The 14,809-nt window shown below is 40.9% G+C and overlaps 1 protein-coding gene across 3 annotated transcripts in view; it reads left to right on the plus strand.

Moving 5' to 3' along the window:
* Drosha (drosha ribonuclease III) overlaps positions 1-14,809 on the plus strand; it is a 112,637-nt gene that overhangs the window by 56,866 nt on the left and 40,962 nt on the right. For all 3 annotated transcript variants that reach the window (XM_087896962.1, XM_087896960.1, XM_087896961.1), the window contains exons 19-22: positions 1,562-1,669; positions 9,385-9,492; positions 9,919-10,057; positions 10,399-10,459. In XM_087896962.1, coding sequence (XP_087753088.1) covers positions 1,562-1,669; positions 9,385-9,492; positions 9,919-10,057; positions 10,399-10,459 — 416 coding nt within the window. The remainder of the gene's footprint in view (positions 1-1,561; positions 1,670-9,384; positions 9,493-9,918; positions 10,058-10,398; positions 10,460-14,809) is intronic.

Here is a 14,809-nt window from a genome sequence, read left to right on the forward strand (position 1 = left end):
TGAATCACATATCTGTCACTTGTTTTGGTATTGTTGACTGAACCAAGGATTTATGCATTGTATGCAAGGTGAATGCTCTACTACTATTGAACTACATCGCAGCCTTCTGTAGATAGAAGAAGCTTAAAATTTGTGAATTATCCTTTATCCCTTATTTTATATTGCATAACATTGGATCTTAGATTTTTTTGGATATTATGGTTATAAAAGACCATTCTTTCATAATTCTTTGTTAAGTTGGATATCTCACATCCCATGTTCTTTACTAATAAGTACTATTATCGTCTATAGTCCATGATTCTATTTTAGTTTCCATGTTAAAAATAAATACATTTAGCATTAACACAAACTTCAGTGAAGTTTTATTCTGCTGTGGGTAGTATAAGGCTTAGAAGCTAGGAAAAGATGTGAATTCTGGCTTTGTCACTTAATGTGACTTGAGGAGTCAGAATCTTTCATAAAGGAAGGTACTAAGACTGAGGGGCTGGCCGCACGCCATACTGTGTACCTACGGCACTAAGGCTGAGGGCTGGCCGCACACCTACTGTGTACCCACGGCACTAAGGCCGAGGGGCTATCTGCACACCCTGCTGTGTACCCATGGCAAAAGGTGCTTGTGTGGACTTTTGAACTGTATCATTGAAAACCTGTCTCCTGGTATGTGACCCCTAGTAGGAACTTGATGGTGTAGGTAGTGGTATTTACTTTTTCTTTATGAATTCCTGGGATTTTTATTAAACTGCATACATTCAAATACAATGTTTTGTACATGAAGGATAGTGAAAAGGAAGACAATTTCTGATTGTGCCCCATGGGTGAAGTTTGAGACTGTTGTCTTTACCTTTCCTCCTCTCTTCTGATGGAGTCTCATTCTATAGCCTGGGTTCTGCTCAGTTTTGCAGTCATCGTACTAACAAACAGCCTTGTGGGTTCTAGTGTTACTGGTGTGTGCCATTGTTGGGTCCTAGCGTTACTGGTGTGTGCCATTGTTGGGTCCTAGTGTTACTGGTGTGTGCCATTGTGCCAGCCGTCTTTACCTGCCCCTCCCCTTCCAAAATGTTGCCCTGCATCAAGAGTGTAAGGGTTTTGCGACCAGGCAACTAGGTATCAGGTTGATTGTCTTTCTTAATGGAAATGCTTAATGTAAGACTTGATATAAATATACTTTTTACATGATAGTTTCAGATCCCAAACCATATATTGCTTCTGGAAATGCTTAATGTAAGACTTGATATAAATATACTTTTTACATGATAGTTTCAGATCCCAAACCATATATTGCTTCTCATTTGTAAAAACATATTGTGTTCAGACATGCTGGGTTAGTGAGGTTTAGTTTAGAGTTTTTGTCATGTGTCTAAAAGGAAGGATTGTTTTGTGCCTAGAGCGTCTCCCATCTTGGTCTTGACCTCAAATAAAATAAAATATTCTTTTATAGAAGGAAGGTTTAGTGCCTGAATGTAAGAAAAATACTGTATGACTCTTTGTTTTCCAGTGCTTGATGTGTGGCGCTCAGTCTCGCTTCACGACCACTGGTCATTTACAGTGAGCTCTTTTCTAGGAGGCTCTCCAGAAAATACGGCAGAAGAACACGATGCGACGAGAAGTAACGGTGGAGCTCAGCAGCCAAGGATTCTGGAAAACTGGCATTCGTTCTGATGTCTGTCAGGTGATGACACTTCTCGGAAACAGTTCTGCCCACATATCTCTTCCCACAGGCGTTGGCGATGAGCTTTACTTCTGAGAAGTTTCTGTGGGTTATACCCTGATGTGAAGCAGAGCACCAAGCACAGGCTTCTTTCTAGCTGTCCAGGTTTTGTTTATTTTCCGTATTGATGCTGTGTGTGTTGTGGAGGTACAGTTGGGACGGACATGTCTCTTTGGGTGAAGGCGAGTGTGCCTTCAGATGTGTCTCCCGCTGCAGCACTAGTGTAGACTTATGCAAAAGTCCAGTCGTACGGCTTGTCATCAGAAGTCACCAGGTTTCTGCACCAGAGGCTGATGTCATCTAGAGAGCTGAGGCTTTAATAAACACAGCATGCATTTTGTATTTTGCAGTGACGATATTTGTTTCCAGGTGAACTTACTAGAGAACATTTCTGCTTTTATCAGTGACTCATTACTGTATAGCCAAAAATTACACCAGATTTGATGTTCCACCAAACTGGCATACTCTGTGGCTTTTTTTCTTGCTTTTTGTGTCATGGTTGGTATTGGTTAAAGTGTGGAAAGTAAAGGGAATGAGCACAAAGACAGGAGCAGGTGGCTCCGTTTGCTTCATTCAGTCCTGTACAGAAAATACTCCCAAGCTTCCTCAAACCTGTCTAGTGATAGCTGTATTTTCATGAGTTCAGGTATGTACTTGTAGGTATTCATTTCACTGTAATGAATTTAAAAGTTTATATTGCCATTTAATTATATTGAACAGTGGAATTTATCCAGTTATTAAAAGTATTATTAAGTGATTGATATTCTGAGTGATAATGAAAATTAACTAATTTTTTGTTTGTTGTTGTTTTTTGAGACAGGGTTTCTCTATGTAGCCCTAGCTGTCTGGAACTAGCTCTATAGATCAGACTGGTCTTGAACTCACAGAGATCTGCCAAATGTGTATACCACCACACCCGGCTAAAACTAATTTTTGCATTAAGATTAATTATTAATTATTGATGTAGTATTAGTAAATAGTTGTAGGATAGCCAGCTACTATGGTATTTTGCCAGTTGGCCATATTTCCTTTCTTTGATTCTATGCTGTTTACCTTTGCCCAGCATGACAGCATTTCTTACTGTCAGTGCTTTGAGATGTAGTTATTTTTTTTGCTTTGATTCTCCCTTGGACTGTGTGACATCATCACTAATTTTTCTGGTTGGTAGTATTTCTTCAGAACCAAACATAATGTTGTGAGATGACGTCATAGATTATGACGAGACCAGTGAGCAAACCACTAGAAGTCTTGATCTCGGTGACACCTCTGAGTTGATGGTCTGAGAATCCTGCACTGCTGGGGTTTGGGTGTTACAGCCTAGTGGCAGAGCACTAGGCTGGCATTCATGAGCCTCTGGCTCAGATTTCCAGCACCCTGGGGGGAAATCCTGAGAACCGGAACTAGAAGAGACTGTCGAGACCTTCTGCTCGAGTGGCTTTTTCTTTTCTCCCTTTCCCTTTTACGTTTATTTTATGTGCATGAGCGCTCTGCCTGCCTGTATGCATGTGTACATGGACGCCTATTGCCCGAGGAGGTCAGGAAAGGTGGCAGAGTCCGTGGAATTGGAGTTACAGATGATGGTTGTAAGCCCCCATGTGTGCTGGGGACTAAACTCAGGTCCTCTGCAAGAACAGCAGGTGCTCTTAGCTGCTGAGATCTCTCTAGCCCCATATCCAGTGGTTTTTAAACTTACATTTTTGGTTAACATCAAAATATATTTTCAAACATAACAGAGTAACCGAAGGATGGTGAATGTTCATGCATGCTTGGTTTACCTCATAGACATACTTTAAAGCAATGAGCCTCTCCCTTAAAAAAAGAGATATTGGAACTAGCCACTGCGTGTTCTTCCTGAATCTGATTGATATGGTGCCCTTAGTTCATGTTGATTTTTTTTTTTCTTTTTTGCTTGTTTCTTTTTTGAGACAAGGTTTCTCTGTGTAGCCCTGGCTGTTCTGGAGCTCCCTCTGTAGAACAGGCTGACGTCAAACTCAGAGATCCACCTGCCTCTGACTCTGCCTCCAGAGTACGGGGATTACAGGTGCATGTCTCTGCTCCCGGCTTGTATGGTAATCCTTCTTTGCTACACATACCCCATATTGTTTACCTGTTGGGTTAATCTGTATCAGTGCTTATTCACAGTTTGTGTTTTTTGGCGTTTTACCTCTAAAGATCTTCCTTTCTCTTCTTCATTCTTATTTCTATAAAATTTACTTCTCATTTTCATTTATAGCTTTCATTTTCTCAGTTTTAGTTTTTAAAAATGTATTTGTACCTTGCTTTTATGTTTCATTTATTTTTTTATTTTTTATTGGCTTTATTGAGCTATATATTTGTCTCTGCTCCTCTCTCTTTCCCTCCCCTTCCCTTCTACCCTCTCCCATGGTTCCCATGCTCCCATTTTACTCAAGAGATTATTGTCTTTTTCTACTTCCCATACAGATTAGATCCATGTATGTCTCTCTTAGGGTTCTCATTGTTATCTAGGTTCTCTGGGATTGTGAATTGTAGGCTGGTTTTTCTTTGCTTTATGTCTAAAAGCCACTTATGAATGAGTACATATATTTATCTTTCTGGGTCTGGGTTACCTCACTCAATATAATGTTTTCTAGATCCATCCATTTGCCTGCAAATTTCAAGATGTCATTATTTTTTTCTGCTGTATAGTACTCCATTGTGTAAATGTACCGCATTTTCCTCATCTATTCTTCAGTCGAGGGGCATTTAGGTTGTTTTCATGTTCTGGCTATGACAACCAGTGCTGCTGAGAACATAGTTGAGCACATGTCCTTGTGGTATGATTGAGCATCCTTTGGGTATATACCCAAAAGTGGTATTTCTGGGTCTTGAGGAAGTTTGTTTCCTATTTTTCTGAGAAATTGCCACACTGATATCCAAAGGGGCTTGCATTCCCACCAGCAATGCAGGAGTGTTCCCTTTACCACACAGCCTCTCCAGCATAAGTTGTCATCAGTGTTTTTTATCTTGGCCATTCTTACAGGTTTATGATGGAATCTCAGAGTTGTTTTGTTTTGCGTTTCTCTGATGGCTAAGGGTGTTGAGCATTTCCTTAAGTGTCTTTCAGCCATTTTAGATTTCTCTGTTGAGAGTTCTCTGTTTAGGTCTGTACTCCATATTTTTTTTTTATTGGATTATTTGCTCTTTTGGTGACCAATTTCTTGAGTTCTTTGTATATTTTGGAGATCAGCCCTCTTTCTGATGTGGGATTGGCAAAGATCCTTTCCAGTTCTGTAAGCTGCCATTTTGACTTGTTGACAGTGTTCTTTGCATTAGTGAAGCTCTTCAGTTTCAGGAGTTCCCATTTATTGTTTCTCTCAGTGTCTGTGCTGCTGGGTTATATTAATAAGTGGTCTCCTGTGCCAGTGTGTTCAAGTATACTTCCCACTTTCTCTTCTTTGAGGTTCACTGTGGTTGGCTTTACATTGATTGAGATCTTTGACCCATTTAGACTTGAGTTTTGTGCACGGTGATAGATATAGATCTATTTTCATTCTTCTACAGGTTGACACCCAGTTATGCCAGCATCATTTGTTGAATATGCTTTCTTTTTTCCATTTTATAATTTTTGCTTCTTTGTCAAAAACCAGGTGTTTGTAGGTGTATTTACACCTTTCTATTGGCATCTTTACTAAAAATATTTATTTTTCTTTTTATTTATAGTTCTGGGCCAGGTTTGAGACCACAGGGCAGGGTTTCTCGAGCTCTATCGGACTCTCCTTGTCCTTGCCTAGGAATTAAGTTTGCATAGCCTACTCTGGTTTTGCTCATATTTACCTGTGAACATACACACTGCTAATCTGTGACTTCTTCAGTCTTTGAGCTATCAAATCTAGGTACTCTCCCTTTTCTCTCACAGAGGTACTGATGCCACCATAGTTCTTAGTCTTTGCATGCTGTTTTTGTTCAGGGATCTTTGATTTTGTTAGTCTATTTTTTGTATCCTTTGTATTTTATTTTTTAAATTCCATACATATGTACAATGTTTCATGGTCATATCCATCTCCCATCTATCCCTCTATCCCCACCACCAATCTCTTTCCCATTCTCCTTTCCAACTTTATGCCTCTTTTTTTCTTTCTTTTTCTTTTTCTTTTTTTTTTTTTTTTTTTGAGACAAGGTTTCTCTGTAGCTTTTGATTAAAGGCGTGCATCACCGTCCGGCTTTTTCTTTTTTATGATGAATTAAGTCCAATTAGTGTGTATGTGTGTGGGACTGCCTACAAGGGCATTAGGCCCTCACCAGTGATTTAGCTCCCCTCCCCCAACAAAACATGACCTTCCTCTAGCATCCATTAATTCCATTAGCTCCTCTTCTAGGTGTGGGGGCATCGCAGGTCAGTTAGAATCTAAAAATTATATATTACTATTTTCTCACAATATTACAAAAGGGCCTTCTTCTTCTTCCTCTTCCTCTTCCTCCTCCTCTTTTTCCTTTTCTCTTCCTCTTTTCCTCTTCTTCCTTCTCTTCTTTCTCTTCCCCACTTCCTCTTTTCCTTCCTCCTCTCCTCCCTCTCTTCCTCTCCTTCTTCCCTTCCCTCACTCTCTCTCTCTCACTGTCACTCTTTCATATACACATACATTACAGTCTCACACATATATACACATACTTCTCCCCCCAACACACACCCAGATGTGAACACACACACAAACCTTGGATTAAGAGGAAAGTGAAGATGCCCGGTGATTGTAATTTAATACTGAGCTGTCCACGCCAGCTCTCTTGAGCTTCCTGCAGTTTTAAGTGGCTACAAATGGTATATTGACTGCATGCTTTGTGTTCAGTTTGTCATATTTTTAAATTCTGCATTTATAAAAACAAAATTTGCGGAGTGCCAATGGTGTATATCAGAATGGTGTATCTCTTGTGCCCCTGTTAAAAAAACTGTGTTCATCTTCTTTATCTTCCACAGGCACAGGAGCCCTTGCACATGTAGGTGCTCGGTAGCTGCTTTACTCAGTTGCGCTGGCAAACGAGACATCCTGTTGCTTAGATCCTATCGGCAGAACTAGTATTTCTTTTTAAGTGACTAACATGAGACTGATTTCTGTAGCTTTGTGTAGCCCCATTTTCATGTGTATTTTTAATAGTGCCAGCTTAAAATACTTCAGAGACAAATGAAAAGCATGTGTCAATCATTCTGTGGGCTGTGCCCATCCTCCAGCTTCTGATGAATAAGAATGATTCCTTCATTCTTGAGTTCTTGGGCAACGTTATTAAAGAAAAGAAAGAGAGATGTCTTTCATGAAATCATCTCCCAATAAGGAATCTTTAGCCAGATGAAAAGGGATTTAAGCAAAGATTTAAGTTCCAAGTCCTTGGGTGCCTTGACTGCCTAAGTGGTTTCAGAAAGGCCGTCTCTGAGTGCATGATCAGGAGACCTGGAGTAGCTTTGGTAGGTCTTGGGCTGAGACAGTCTTAATGGATAGTCATGCTGAGACTACTATGAGATTATCCATAGTCTTATGGATAGGCATGAGGTTTAGGGGTCTGTGAACACATTAAAATCGCCTACAAAATTTTGCATGTATGGAAGTTTCTAGAGAAAGGGTTTTTTTTTTTCTTAATTTGAGGCTCAAAAAGGTCTTGACCCTAAAATATACAAATGTGTCTTCATATATTCCCTTGAAATTAGAGACAAGGAAACACAGAAAGGCTTACTTGAGGTTGTCCTGAATACTGATAGGCCCAGAGCTATTCCTTTTAAGATGCCCATAATCCTAGCATTTAGAAGCTTGAGGCAGGAAGATTGTGAATTCAAGGCCATTCTTTTACATAACAAATTCCAAATTAGCCTTAGCTATATAGCAAAGCCCTGGTTTTAAAAAAATAAATAAATAAGTAAATAAATAAATACAGGCTGGAGAGATGACCCAGTGTATAAAATAGTGTACAAGCAGGAGGACCTGTGTTCAGTTTCCCAGCGCCCATATAAACCCCAGGCGATGATGGCAGACAGGCAGATTCCTGGGACTTGTGGGCCAGGTGAACTCTACCTCCTGTGAGAGACCTGTCTGAAAATGAGAAGAATGAGAAGGAAAGCACCCAGATTGACCTTGGGCCTTCACACATGCATGGGTGCACACACAGACACAAACCCATGTAAAAGGAGGAAAAAAAACCAAAAGAATTTTACACTTTTTATCCATTTAAATATCCTTTGAGGTTAGCTACGTTTAATATCCTCATTTTACAAGTGAGGTGTAGTAGGATCTTGGCTACCTAGACCACAAAATAATCGCTTAGAAACTATATTAGTTGCAGTACTACTTGGCCAATAGCTGGCTCTTACATCTTAGCTTAACCCATTTCCATTAATCTGTGTATCACCACGTTTCTGTGGCTTACAAGGTAAAGTTCTGTCTGGCGTCTGTGTCTGGCAGGACTACATGGCTTCTCTCAGACTCTGCCTTCTTTCTCACAGAATTCAGTTTACTTGCCTAGCTCTGTTCTGCTCTGCTATAGACGAAAGCAGTTCCTTTATCCATTAACCAGTAAAAGCAACACATATACAGAAGGACTTCCCACACCATTTCCCCTTTTCTGTCTAAATGTAAAGGAAAGTTTTAACTAACATAGCAAAAGTTATCAAGCAAGAATTACTGTTACAATATTTGTATCTATTCTATCTTTTATCGTGAATAAGGAAAGCTATATCAAACTTCATCAAAGATTCCAGAAGGCTACCTAAGTAAACAGGAAGTGAATTGTAGCAACTTCCAAAAGTCTAGAATTGACAGAGACATCTTGCCGCTTGAACAGTCACCCAGAGTTCTTCTGTACCATTGGAGCATTCATCTTCAGCCTACGGGCCCATAATATCCAGCAGACTTTTCCACAAAGCAGGAAATTTCAAAGACAGTTCGCCTGTATTACAGTTTATCAATCACTTTCTTCTGTGCCCTGCAGAATGTCTGGCAGACTCTTTCATGAACTAGGAACCCCAAAGGACAGTCTCTTCTTTAGGCAGCTTCAGAGTCATTTTTCTGTGGGTCCTGCAAGTTCAGTCAAACAGTTCACACAAGAGCAGTTTCTTGCCCAAATGGCTAACAAACTCCATAAATAACCCATCCTCTTGAAGTAGATTGGTGCTCCCAGGAGCAGATGGGTCTCATTGTCATGGAAAGTCCTAAGGTATTAAAACATTTAAATGATATATTCTGAAGGTCGTTGAAAGATTTGAAGAATCCCTATCCTTCTGAAATCTATCTCTGTACATCTAAAAAACCTAACATGATTATAAGCTTGACTATTATAGATGACTATCTATTAACTTGTATTTCTAAATTATACATTGTATTTTTAAATGAGCTGCACATATACAATATGTTAATCAAGAGCAGAAATTGACCTTAAAATTGTACCAATAAACCAAGATCCATACCAATGCAAATTATTCATATCTGTATAAACAGGCAGAATAAAAAAAAGCCCCAAGTCACACAGTGGGTGAGTGGTAGAGCATGACCCAGGCATTTCAGCTTCAGAGACTCAGACGCTGAGTTCCCTGTAGACCGTTCTCCAGGCTGCCATGTAGTCTCTCAACTGCTTGAAGACTTTATGGGATGGCATTTAGGAGGAGAAAATGGTTCTTATTTTTTGTAGAATAGACAAGATGCTTTTATAGAGTTAAGCATATTGAAATATTTCTTCCCCAGCATGCAATGATGCTGCCTGTTCTGACCCATCACATCCGGTACCATCAGTGCTTGATGCACTTGGACAAGTTGATAGGCTATACTTTCCAAGACCGGTGTCTGCTACAGGTAAGATGACTCTGCCAAGTCACACAGTCAGGTTGGGAGAGTTCGTCTTGCAGATTATAAATGGTGCACCAGGATTTCTGGAGATAGTCCGAATTCTCTTGTTCTTCCCTCTGTGCCTTGGTTGCTTTCAGGCCCTTTCTCTCACATAATTTTGAGGCTGCCCCTCCAAAAGTGAACTAATCTACCTTCTGCCCGTCAAGAGTCGGCACCTCTTTCGATATTCCCTTTTTTTATGGCTCCTTTTTCTAGATTCCAGATTCTATTCCTCCCTGGAAAGGGGTGGCATTTTAGGGCTATTTTCAAAAGAGCTTGCAGTTCTGAAATTTGATTTTGAAGGAGCTTGGTCCTTAAATGTGCTGTTTGGAGCATTGTGACGGTGCTGCCTCTGTGCTGGTGTTTAAACAGCTTATTTCTTTCAAACTCTAGCTGGCCATGACTCATCCGAGTCACCATTTGAACTTCGGGATGAATCCTGATCATGCCAGGAACTCTCTATCCAACTGTGGAATTCGACAGCCCAAATACGGAGACAGGAAAGTCCATCACATGCACATGCGGAAGAAAGGTTGGTGTGGACGACCATAGACAGCTCTCTCACTATGTTAAGTCTGCACGGCCTCCTAACACGCGAATTCAGTCCCCATCCTTGACAGTTTCCTGGTGGCTCCTTAGTCCCTCACTCTCTAGTGCTTCTCATACATACTAAGTAGCATTCACTCTGGGTGACACTGTCTAGTAAAGGTGAATGAATATTTTAGAAAATTTTCTTTCTTAATTACTTGCATGTAGAAATTAAACTTAATAAAGTCAAATTGGGGTGAGAAAAATTCCTTTCTATATCTCATATGATGTTCTAAAATAGTTTTTATATTATTTATTTGTATCTTTGTGTTTTTTTTTTTATAGGAATTAACACCCTAATAAATATTATGTCACGCCTCGGCCAAGATGATCCAACTCCTTCAAGGTAAATTTTTAGAAAGCAGCTTTATGGGAAGTAATGTACATATTCTGTAATTTACATGTACTTTGCATGTACACTTCAGATGGTTTGGAGAGTATACTCATAAAATTCTTCAACTGTGGCTATCTAATTTCAGGACATTTTCATCATATCAGAACAAATGTCCTTGCCCACGAGTAGTCCTGCCCTGCCCTAAACAACCACCAACCACGTCTACTGCTTGTAGTTAATGCATTCCTGAACAGTTCATGTGAGCAACTTCATGCTCTATTTTGCCTTCTGTGGCTTACTTCTCTTGACATACGATTCGTTTGTAGCAAATACTCCCTATTTCCTCTCGTTAGGTAATCCCCCATGTGTGAGTCACTCAGTAGCTGGTGGGCTTATAGACATATGCTTTGACTTTTGTATTTACCCAGGAATGGAATTTTGAAGTCATGTAGTAACTATTTTATCTTCAAGGAACTGATTTTTTTCCCTCAAGTGATTGCACAGTTTTATATTCATTACAGCAGTGTATAAGTGTTCCTATGCCCCTTAAAAAACCATTTTAATTTAAGAATTTTTCTGTGTGTGTGGTGTAGCGCACACACATGCTTGTGTGCACCAGAGGCCAGACGAGGATACGAGGGTCTTCCTCTGTTGCTTCCTGTCTTGCTGCATCAAGACAGCATGTCCAGCTGAAGCTTGCTGCTGTAGCTAAGCTGACTGACCAGCGAGTTCAGACTCTCCCTGTCTCTATCAGTACTGGAGTCAGGCATGCACAGCTGTTTTCATGGGCGCTGGGCGTTTGAGCCAGGTCCTAGTGCTTTCATAGCAAGTTACCTTTCCACTGAGCCCTTGCCCCAGCCCCGTTCCTGTGTTTTTATGTGGTTGTCTATGCTTACTCATCTTTCTGATCCTGGCCACCCTAGGTGGTATGAAATAATCTTATCTCGCTGATGTGTCATGGTGGTATGGCCATTTGCAAAGATATCTGTTCATATCTCTCTCATATCTTTAGTTGTTTTTTTATTAATGATTTAGTATTAATCTATATTCTAGATGAGTCTCTTACAGATACATGATTTACAAAGTCTTTCCTCTTTCTAAAGATTGCCTTTTATTCTCCTGATGTCCTTGGAGACAAAGAAATCTTAATGAAGTCCAATTTATCCTTCGTTGTTTTGATTGTGATTTTGGGGTTATGCCTAGAAAACCGTTCCCAGGTGTAAAATAACAAAGATATGCTCACTTCTTTAATGTCTTTGTAGTTCTATCTCGTTTGTGTCGGTTTTAAAATCCACTTTGAGTTGAGTTTGGATGTGGTTTGACATAGGGGCCATTCTATTGTTTTTTTGTTTGGTTTGGTTTAGTTTTTGTTTTTTCTGGTTTTTTGTTTGTTTGTTTTTTGTATCTAGTTATTCAGCACCATTTGCTGAAGAGCTTCTGACGTCTTGATGAAAATATGCAGGCTTGTTTTGGGACTTGCTTCTCTGAGTCAGCCCTTGTGCCAGCACCACACTGTCAGAGGAAGTTTTGAGTTATTGGTTTATAATTTTCCTTCCCTATGATATTTTTTATTTGGTTTATTATGGTAATATTGGCCACTGGTTAATTTTTCTTATTTCTTGATTTCACAAATATTTTTATTAACGTCTTCATTTTTGTTTGACTTTGAGTCCCTGAAGAATCTGGGGAGGAAATGGTCTGGATCTATGTGAGCTCCACATCATGTTATGACTTAAATGTGAAATATCCCCCATAGGTCCATGTGTTTGAACACTTGGTCCCCAGTGGTACTGTTGAGAACTTTGTGCAGCCTTTAAGAAGTGGGACTTACCTGAGCAAATGGGCACTATAAGTAGGCCTTGAGATTTCATAGCCTGCTTCCCGTCCTTCAGTGCTTCCTGGTAGCAGACACAGTGTGACCAGCCACGCTACGCCTCTGATGGTGTGCCGTCTACCCCATGATGTCCTGTGTCTGTTCACAATACACCCTTCTTGGCTCAGGTTGCCTCTTGCCAGGTGTGTGGTGCGGATCCCTTGAAAGGCGCCCAGGTTTAGCAGGAGGATTATTTTGGTGTGAAGTAGAGCAGACTGTATTCTGAAAGCCAGTTGAGGAGATTGCCTGAGGGAAGCTTCCTTTTCATAGTGGGAAGTGGAAATGTTTAATCGTGTTGGCTGCCGTTCCGTCTGTCTAGGTTCATGTGGAGGAGGGAGATGAGAGCTAAAGTGGTTGCTTCAGAGGCTGCTTTCTTCCACGACCTTCTTTTCTGTCTTCATGCAGCTTGATGGATTCTTTATCTGAAGTACTTGGGACCAGAAATATTTAAGAATGGTTCAGAGTTTGAATTGTTTAAACATTTTTGGGTTACTGCATTGATTTTATCACTTTGAGTAGCTCTAATCCTAAAGTTTAAATGTTCTAAAATCCAAAGTTTTTCAAGAGCACTGATATGCTTGGTTGAAAAGCTTTGTGTTCTAGTTTCATCTCTTTTGCTGTGATTAAAATAATAATAATAATGATAATAACAGTCTGATCAAAAGCAGTTTGGGGGAGGAAAGGGTTTGTTTCAGCCTACAAGTTACAGTCCTTCATTGAAGGGAGGCAGGGAGGAACTTGAAGTAAGAACCATGGGAGAACAAAGCTTGGTTCCATTTCACCATATTATGTCATGGAATCCAGATGACAGTTCTTTTATACATTTTATTACATTTTTGTTTATGGGGCAGGGCACACATAATGTGGTGTGTGTGTGTGTGTATAGGTTAAAGGAGAACTAACAAGGAGTAGGCGCTTTCCTTCCACCATGGGGATCCAGGGATCCAGCTCAGACCATGAAGCTTGGCAGCCAGTGGCCTGATAACCAAATGTTTGTTGTTTTAATTTGTTGTGTGTCTCTGCACCATGTGCATGACAGGTCGCTGTGGAGCCCAGAAGAGGGTGTCAGGTCTCCTGACATTAGAGTTACAGACAGTTGTGAACCATCATGAGGGTACTGTAATCGAACACGGGTTCTCTGGAAGAACATCCAGTGCTCTTAGCCACTAAGCCATTTCTCCAACCCCTCATGACCAATTCTTATTAAGAGGACCCCTACACAATTCCCTAACAAAGCACATCACAGGTGAAAATATGGCATATCCTCCATCACAGTTGTTGGTATGTAAATTACGTCTTTTGATGGCACTCATTGGTCAGATCTCAAGAGGACTTTGTTGTTTTAGTGTATTAAAGGGCACAGTGTGTGTGCCCTGGCCCCAAAACAAAAATGGATTCTGTGGGGATGTACCTTTCTCTAGGGCATGCTTAGCATTCATAACACTGGAATCCATTCCCAGAGAGTGTAGGAGGGTGAGTGTGTGTGTGTGTGTCTGTGGTGGGCGGAGCAGATTTTAACCATGACAAAAAGAATGATGACAGAGTTGCGTATGACATGACCTCAGAATTATGCCGTTTCTAAATTGACTATTTTGAAGCTTTTGAAGCTTCAGAGCAGACAGCAGCTAAGATCCAAAACTGATGTAGCAAACATAGATGACTGACTGCAGCCGCAACCTGGAGGAAGCTGGCAGGCAGAACGCTGTCGTGTTCTTTTACTTTTGCCGTGAAGGTGTGTTTTTTGTAGATGTAGCATTGACCTCGTGTGTCTGATCTGAAAGAGCCTCCTGGCCTCAGCCGCAGGCTCTGCTGCGTGTCTGCTGCTAGCATCTGCTGCTGTGCAGCCGCAGGAGCCCTGCTTAAGGAGCTCTGTACACATTTAATTCTGCAGACATTTGTCCAGAGTCTTTTAGTTGGAGGCAGTTTGTAGGTGTTTTAGGAGATCTCAAAATCAAGTCCCACAAAACTCCCACTCATCGGGAGGCACGATTGCCTGGGGTAGGATGAGAACGCCAGAAACCTGAATTATGTAGGAGAGACAGCTAAGTGCTTGTGAAGATCAGAAGTGAAGCATGCCAACTGCCAAGGGGCTCGGGATAGATGAGGCGGTTGTTCCGGGATTATAGGTCAGTTTTGTTCTGTGCACTTGAATAATTGAGTTGACTTTAAACTATTTGCCATCTCCCTTGTTTCTTAGCTGCTGTTATAGATGGAATGGAGTTGTTACAGCTTCTCTGAAGCAGTTGCTCACTTTGAAGCACACTTCCCAAGAGTCTACAAGTTGGTGGTTGGGTCTCAAGCAAGGGGTTTAGTAGAGATGTTTCTAATACTGATTGAGGGGAGAAGAATGAGGCCCCTGAGCTAGAACTTTGGTCTACCAGGTTCTTGGCCAAACTTCCCTTGCGGTGTGCTGAACCCTCTGCGCCCACCCTGCAGAACCATTAGGAGTGCCTGGCCACCCTGCAGGACCATTCGGAGTGCCCGCCCAC

Source organism: Myodes glareolus, chromosome 15 (assembly GCF_982192425.1).
Source record: "Myodes glareolus chromosome 15, mMyoGla1.1, whole genome shotgun sequence".
NCBI lineage: Eukaryota > Metazoa > Chordata > Mammalia > Rodentia > Cricetidae > Myodes > Myodes glareolus.